This window comes from Crocodylus porosus, unplaced genomic scaffold (genome assembly GCF_001723895.1).
Source record: "Crocodylus porosus isolate Cpor-Errol unplaced genomic scaffold, CroPor_comp1, whole genome shotgun sequence".
Classification (NCBI taxonomy): domain Eukaryota; kingdom Metazoa; phylum Chordata; order Crocodylia; family Crocodylidae; genus Crocodylus; species Crocodylus porosus.
The window spans coordinates 93,688,756-93,696,704 of record NW_017728886.1 but is presented as its reverse complement, the minus strand read 5'-3'; the positions used below and the strand labels follow the sequence as shown (position 1 = coordinate 93,696,704).

General features: G+C 43.9%; 1 protein-coding gene across 1 annotated transcript in view; it reads left to right on the top strand.

The window, feature by feature from the left end:
• The first annotated feature begins 4,924 nt into the window (after nt 1-4,924).
• Nucleotides 4,925-7,949, top strand: part of TPK1 (thiamin pyrophosphokinase 1) — a 539,620-nt gene continuing 536,595 nt past the window's right edge. The window contains exons 1-2 of the mRNA XM_019539335.1: nt 4,925-5,073; nt 6,635-6,694. Of these exons, the coding sequence (XP_019394880.1) occupies nt 6,652-6,694 (43 nt within the window). The 5' untranslated portion in view covers nt 4,925-5,073; nt 6,635-6,651. The remainder of the gene's footprint in view (nt 5,074-6,634; nt 6,695-7,949) is intronic.

Below are 7,949 nucleotides of genomic sequence, written 5' to 3'. Positions count from 1 at the left end.
CAAAGGCTGATTTAAGTACTGGGGAGCCAGAAACAGTACTGTAGAGATTGAACCACTTGACCCATGGCTATATCTGAAAGAAAAAAAAGACAAGGAGGAAGGAGAGAATGTTAAATTAGAGGAAGAGAGCAGCGGCCACTGCAGTTGCTTAGTAGAAGCAGCACAGAACTTAGAATGTATTCTAAGGCTCTCTGGGCCCAGTGCATTGTGGCAGCAATATGCTTGGTGTCAGCAGGGTTGGGGAATAGATGCCTTGGATCTTGCTTTGGTTGTTTCTTATCCAACTTAAAAGAATGGTGTTATGCTTCAGATTATTGGCTACTAGTTCCCTTTGGTTGAAGTGTAGGATTTTAAGAACAGGAAGAGAATATTGAAATGAGATTATCATATCTGGCAGTGATGGAGGGGCAGAGAGCACTTGCTGGAATGTGCCTTAAAAAGTGGAAATCTATTGCTGTGTTTTAATATCTTACACTGAATGCTTCCAGATTGTATCTATTCCCTCCCTGCCCCCAGTTGCCCAAGGGAAGACTGTTCTAATACCACTCTACGAAGTTTCTTACTAACAAAGTTGTGTAGGCATTTTAGTCCTTACACATAATGCCCCTGCAAATTGCTGGAGCACACATCTGAAAGCTCTCAAAGGTCTATTGTACTGGGTCAACCAGAGGCGATGATGCCACGCTTACAGCTATTGGAGGCTGTTCTGGGGGTGGGGGCTGCCACTAAGGTCTGCAGATTTCTGGTCATTACTTCAAATCCATTTTCAGTGTAGTGCTTATTGCTGTAGGATAACTGTGAGCTCAGTCTCTCTGGAGAAGTGGGATATGAAGTCCTTTATATCAGGCATATTGGCTGCATCCTCCTCCTGTTTAACTAGAAGCCTCTATTTGCTGTTCTCTTAACTTGCTGCCTTTTTCCCCAGCATACACACCAATTTTGGACACATTTCTCTTTCTGAATGTAAAGAGGGTTGCATGCTGAATCTTGGATCTTGCATGATCCCCTGGTTTGCCTGAACAGTTTCTGCTCTTCCAGTGAATAATAGCAAATAGCAAACTTCAAGATAGTAACTGTCATCTTAATTCCTGAGCCATGCTCCTTTGCTGCCCTCTACTGTAGGGCTCAGTATAATTCCCTTAAATTGTCAAAATAACAATCTTATATTTCAGCTGAAAGCCAGGGCTGTCAGCCAAAATAGGAGTGAAACCCATGGAAAATACTGAGAACTCTGGAAAGAGAGAGATGCCAAATGATCTGAGAAGTATTATAGCATGAGAAAAGGGCGTTTGTTACAGGACACCTGTTCTTGCAGCCTTAGAATGGTATATCAGCAAAATCGGACACCGTCTTTAAAGGTGGCAACTCATTAAAGTCCCATTTTCAGGGCCTCAGACTGCAACCATTGCAGTACAGGAACATTAAATTTACAAGAATATTGTCAGCTACTTTGTATCCCAAACAATACTGGGTTTTTATGTAATTTTGTATATATATATTAAAAAAAATCTAATCTTCCATAAATATATTTGTAATGACTCTCTCAAATAAAAAGGACAGTATTTTTTTGACATTTAAATGGTGCCTTTCTGTTCTGTCAATACAAACAATGTAGCACTGTGGTAGTGCAAGAGGAGCAGAAAGTGAACCCAATCAGGAATAAAAACAGTTCAGAAACAAACTAATTCCACGGTCTAAATCAAGGGCACTGAAGAGAAGAAGCTAATTTCAGACACAATGGGCATGTCTACACAAGACACTACTATGCAGTGGTTACTGCACATTTATTTAGTACTTGTAGAGTCAAGTACTAAATAAATGCACAGTAGCCAGAGTTACCGCACCGTAATGCCAGTGAATGCTTTTTAAGTGATGCTACTGTGCAGTAGACTAATAATAATGCACAGCAATGTATTAGCACTGTTTGCACTGTGACGCATTGCTGTGCAGCATTATTCAACTACTGTGCAGTCAGCATCTTGTGTAGATGTGCCCAATGTAAAGCAATTCAGGCCCTTGTCCTACCATTTGATCTGCAAGTCAAAATCCTTGTACCTATGAAGAGTCCCTTAAAAACAATGGAATTCCACCCAGATGTTGCTGTCCAATTTCAGAATACTGGCCTTTGCATTGAAATACTTGCAGTTTTAGTAGTTTACAACAGTATTGATGATGATGATGCAGTTACAATTTGTATAACACACGACTTCTATTTTGAAGAATAAAGGAATTAAAGAATACTAATATAGACAGTTCTTAACACAAGAATAATGTCTTGTAGGTTTTGTGATTGATAATGACCATTTCTATTATAGTTTGTTGTATGTGATACCCTGATTTGTTTGGCAAAATTTAACAGAAAGGAACACAGAACAAATGAGCTTTAGATTTCCAATTGCTGCTCTTGCCAGTAACCCTTAAGCATTTTGATAACCTGAAAGGTGAACTTCTTAAGTAGTAGTGTATTTGGCTTCATGTCTCTCAAAACAGCCCTGGCAAGCGCTACTATTGTAAAGTTAAACATTGGTGATGTATTTAATGTACAATAATCTAATAACAAGTCTGATGCTGCAAACACAAATTTAGTGCAAAAAGCCACTGAGCTTAATGGGACTCCTTCTAGTGACTTTGGATCAGCCCCACAGAGCCTCCTACTAAGGATAAAAAGGTTAGTCTGAGGGATAAAGCTCTTCACTGGGACTTGAGCTCTTGGTTCAATTCCAAGCTGAGCCACAACTTTCCTATATGATCCTGGGCAGGTCACTTAACCTACTGTGCCTCTGTACGCCATTAAAAAAAAAAAAAAACAGCTCCGGATGTTTAGACACTATAGTAATATACTCAATATATGGCAATAGGTCTCAACCCTTTTAGAGGCAAGGCACCTTTCCAAAAATGCCAGCTCTTACCTTTCATTTGTTTCTTGACTATGGCAAAATAACAGAGCAATTCTTTGATTGCAAAAAACTTGAAAAGACCACAAAAGGTCAGAAAGTTTTTGACACAACGGATTCCTGTTTGAGATTCCTGGGTTTATCTTATGAATCATCATCATCATCATCAATCCTGTTGTAAGCTACTAAAACTGCAAGTATTTCAATGGAAAGGCTACTATTCTGAAATTGGACGCCAACATCTGGGTAGAATTCAATTGTTTTTAAGGGACTCTTCATAGGTACTTGCATTTTGACTTGCAGATCAGATGGCAGGACAAGGGCCTGGATTGCTTTACGATGGGCGCATCTACACAAGATGCTGACTGCATAGTAGCCAAATAATACTGCACAGCAATGCGTCACAGTGCAAACAGTGCTAATACATTACTGTGCATTATTATTAATATTGCATATCACCCTTAAAAAGATGTCATGACACCCCAGCTGAGAATCATGTTTGTCAAATATATAGATGTTTGTCAAACAAACCACATGTCCAAAAACTCTGGACATTACTGTCAAAATGCATTTCTTTGCACCATAACTTAATCTTTTTATGAATTTTTCTTTGTAATGTCCTGCCTTGCAGAGTTGCACCAGCCTAGACTGTGTATGTTTTAAACCAATGATACTAAACTGCTGCATGGCCCCCACGTCAGCAACCTTGCTTCCATTTAAAAGGGACTTCCTTCAGGTTTAACACTCAAAAAATACCAGTGCCCGAATCAAGTTAAAGAGAAATAATGCTGAAGTAACACGCGTCACATATGCATCATTCTTTATATTTTCTTCTATGCACACACAGCCAGCAAGAAGAAAAATAAAAATCTATTAAATATTCAACAACCCCCTTCCAAAAGGTCTTTTGTGTTATTTGTAACTATGCTTCTCTGCCGGGGGGGAGGTTCTGCTTTCTGGCTGACAGTAGAAAGCCAGTCTAAATGTTAGCACCACCCTTGTAGGGGTATAGGTTATAGCTGTGTTGGTCTCAGGACATAGGCAGACAAAGTTCTTTGGGTGCATCTGATATCTTTCATTTGTCCAACTAAATACTTGGAAAACCTCCCCCCCTTATTTTTTCCAATTATTTGAATTGGTCTAATTATAAAAGATATCAGATTTACTCAAAGAACTTTGTCTGCCTTATCACCACCCTCGGCTTTTCTTTAGGAGTGGCTTTCTCGTACACTCGTATTTATGGGGATTTTTTTTTTAAGCGAGTCCTGTCACTTTTAAACCTCCCCTTTTTGTCGTTCCTTTTAATGGCTCTTTTAACAGAGTTATCGTGGAGCCAAAAGGTTTCTTTTCCTTGAAAGATGAAGAAAGCTCTGGCTCCAACATCTTCCCCCTCCAAAACCCATTTTTTTAAAAGAAATTTTTCGTGTTCCAAGCCAAATCAACTCCAAATCCATGACTCAGTCCAGAACCGTAAGCAGCCCTACAACCTGCAAACATCCTCTACCCCCACCTGGAGCTTCAGATGTTTCCAACATCTTTTGGTGGGCATCTTACATGCAGGCCCAAGCTTGGGGTTAGGGTTGGGATGACCTGAGCCGGGGGCCCTGCTCCCAGACGCGAGGAAGCTAGTGTTGGATTTGGTGGCAAGGGGCGGTGGGGCCAAGTGGCTGGACACGCTGTCTTCGGTGACAGGGGCAGAGGGGTACGCTGAGCGGCTGGCTGTGAAGCCGGCGGCAACACAGAATCGCTGTGGCTGCTACGCCTGGCTCCATGGGGCCCCCCCAAAGCACAGGGCCCAGGGCGCTCACCCCAATTCACCTTGCCCTAGGGATGGCCCTGCCCCAAGTTTCGCTCGCCCTGAGTCATAGGGCTGCAGGAGCAAGCTAGGGAGGACTCTCCCCCGGCTGGGCAAACCCGCGCTTCAGCAGCGCTGCAGGAGTACAACTCTGCAGCGTGGCTGGGCTTGGCGGGTGGGAAAGCAGCCGCTCCGCCCCCGAGGGGTCACGTGGTGCGGGCGCAGCGCGGGAAGCCCCAGGGCTCTGCGGAAACCTCGCTGGGCTCGGCCGCTCTAATCGATCGCAGAGCAACCGATCGGCTGGCGCCATCGATTCCATCCGGCTTCGCCAGCTTTCCTGTCGCCCCCGCGCGCGCCAGATGTCCCCACGGGAGCTGCAGCCAGGTACCGGTCTCCCGCCTCCCGCGGGGATCCGCCTTGTGGGCTCATGTACAGCCCCCTCCCCGTGTGCAGGGCGCTGACATTGCAGCTGAGCCAAGGCAGGATGCTCAAGATCCCTCCCCCGTGCTGCTCCCCGGCTGGCGCGGGGAGGGGAGTGGAAACAAGAGTCAGGATCCTGTGCGGTGCGAGCCCTGTAGGCAGAGCGGGCTCCTCCCACCTGCTGCAGAGCCGGGCAGCCCCCAGCCCGCCCTTCCCTGCCTGCCGCCAGCGGCTGAGGTGAAGGGGGGCAGGGGCCAGCGTTGCCAGGTGTGAAATATGAAACGACCTTCTTAGTAGCTTTTCAGCAATTATCAGAGTGGCCTAACTGGCGAAGACAATCCTCCACTGGTCCCCAAGCCTAACTCGAACCCAGCCTCAGCCAGCCCATGTCTAAGAACAAGTGAGACCAGCAGCTGCCAGGTCTTAAATACAAAACGATGGTATTGGAAGCTCAAAACGATTGTAACTGCTGAAAAGCTGCCATACTCTGAACCCCAAGCCTAACCCAAACTCAGCTTCAGCCAGCCACAGTGTCTAAGACCAAGGAAGACTGGCAGTTGCCAAGGTGTTAAATATGAAATGATGGTACTGGAAGCTCAGAATGCTTGTAATTGCTGAGAAACTATTGTATACTGAAAAAAAACCCATGGAAATAAGTTGTTTTATTTATTTCATATTGCTCACTGTAAGCCAGCAATGAGTGAGCGAGAACTGGGTTATCAAAATTGAAGGGTTTGTTTTATTTTGAGGCAAGCAGTCCTAAGAAAGTGCTGACAGCAAGCCCAAAAGTAATTTTGTGCTCAGATCAAGTGTCTCAGCTGAAATCAAGGGGGGCATCTGAATCCTAAGATCTCTGGGCTTGGGCCTGCATGTAGGATTCTAGCCAGTGGATTAGGGAGTATCTGATGCCCCAGGGTGAGATGCTGGGGGGGAGGATGTTCACTGGTTGTAGCGCCATATGTGGTGTTTAGAACAATTAAGTTTTGCCTACTCAGTTGATACGGTTTTGGAATGATTGAATTCTGCTCAGTTGATATGATTTGGCTGATTTGACCTGGAATACAAAATATATTAATAAAAACTAAAAAAGACAAACCCAAAAGTCAGTTAAGACTTGCTGAGAATGACTTGGGTTTTGTATATGCTGCATCAATTAACCGCCTCAAAAATTATCGTACATTTTGAACACTTTTCATATTATTGATCGTATGTTTACAAGGGTTGAAATTATCATCTAAATACAATGATTATCTTACACCTGGCAACACGGCAGTGGGTATGTGAAGCCCAAGGCCTCCACACAGCCATGATGCTTGAGTTCTGCTCATCTGAATTTTGGAAGTCAACTTTTAGGCTTTCTTCAATTGAGTTGGGGACTGATTTGGTCTTGCAGGCTGCCCCTGTTTATTCAGGACCCCTCCTGTCCAAGGCAAAGAAGAAGTAAATAATAAAGGCTTAAAGAGCAGCCACAAGTTTGCAAGCATCTTTGTAACTAGCCCTTCTCTGTGTTTTATCTTAAAAGCAGAGCAGTCCTAAGCGGCTATGGAACGTGCATTTATTCCACTGGAGAGTCTGCTTCCCACAGGTACAGTACCTACTTGCTTTTGATTCATTTTTTAATGAGCCTTTATGCCACAAATATGTTTCGCGTGTGTGCCCTGCACACAGTTGCAGTCTTGGTTTGATGGGCAGCTGATTTATTACCTGCTGTTTTAAAAGGTGAGTTAAGGGCCCACCACTCACTCAAATGAAAGCTGGGTAGATGCCAGCTGTAGAGTTGTTACATGTTTTCAAGCACTAACTTTGTAGCTGGCTGGGTCTTTTTATAGCTGGATAGCCATTTTTATCATATAGGATCACTTTGTCCATGTGGTCACTGGTCTAAATTTATTCCATGACCTACCAGTTAATCACATAATTGCTTTGCACATATAGCTGGTCTTGCTTTCCACATGTGGCAGATCTACATTTATTGTGCAATTCACCCATTCGTTGCATAATATACATAACATGTAGCAGGGGCCTTACTCAAGGCCTGGTGCTCCCTTGACTGGTTGAGCCAATCAGTTATGGTGAAAGGGCCCTAGAGGGACCTAAGGAGGTAAACAGAACGTGATAGAAACACATTGCACCGGTTTTAACTTGTGTGGGTTTTTAAACCAATGATAGGAAACTGATGCAGGGCTCCCCATACGCACTCTCTATTTCATTTTAAAAAGACTAATTTTAAGTTGAACTTAAACTTATCCCTAATTAGTTTAAAGTAAATGGAAATAAGAGATAGATGAGTGTTTACACTGCTTCAACTCTTATCTGCTTCAAGCTGCAGCTGTTGTCAAACTGGTGCAACTTCCTCATGTGTAAAATGCCAGAACTTGTTTACATGAGGAAGTTGCAATGGTTCCATTTAACTTTGTATTTTAAGGAATTTTAGTCATACCAGTGCAAGTTCCTGTGGTGATCCTCTTTTTGAGTGGCTTGAAAGAAAGAGACTTGGGGGTCATCATTGACCCCAAGAAGAATATGAGCCTGCAATGTGATGCTGAGGCTAGTAAAGTGACCAAAATGTTGGCTTGCATCCATAGATGCTTCTCAGATCCCGGGATGGCATTCTCCCCTTGTACTTGGCCTCAGTGCCAGCTGGAGTACTGCGTCCAGTTTTTGGGCCCCACAATTCAAAAAGGATATGGAGAAGCTTGAGAGAGTCCAGAGAGCCACGCGCATGATCGGAGGTCAGGAAAACAGATCTTACGATGATAGGCTGAGAGCCATGGGGCTCTTTAGCCTGGAAAAGTGCAGGCTCAGGGGTGATCTGATGGCCTCCTTTAAGTTTATTAGGG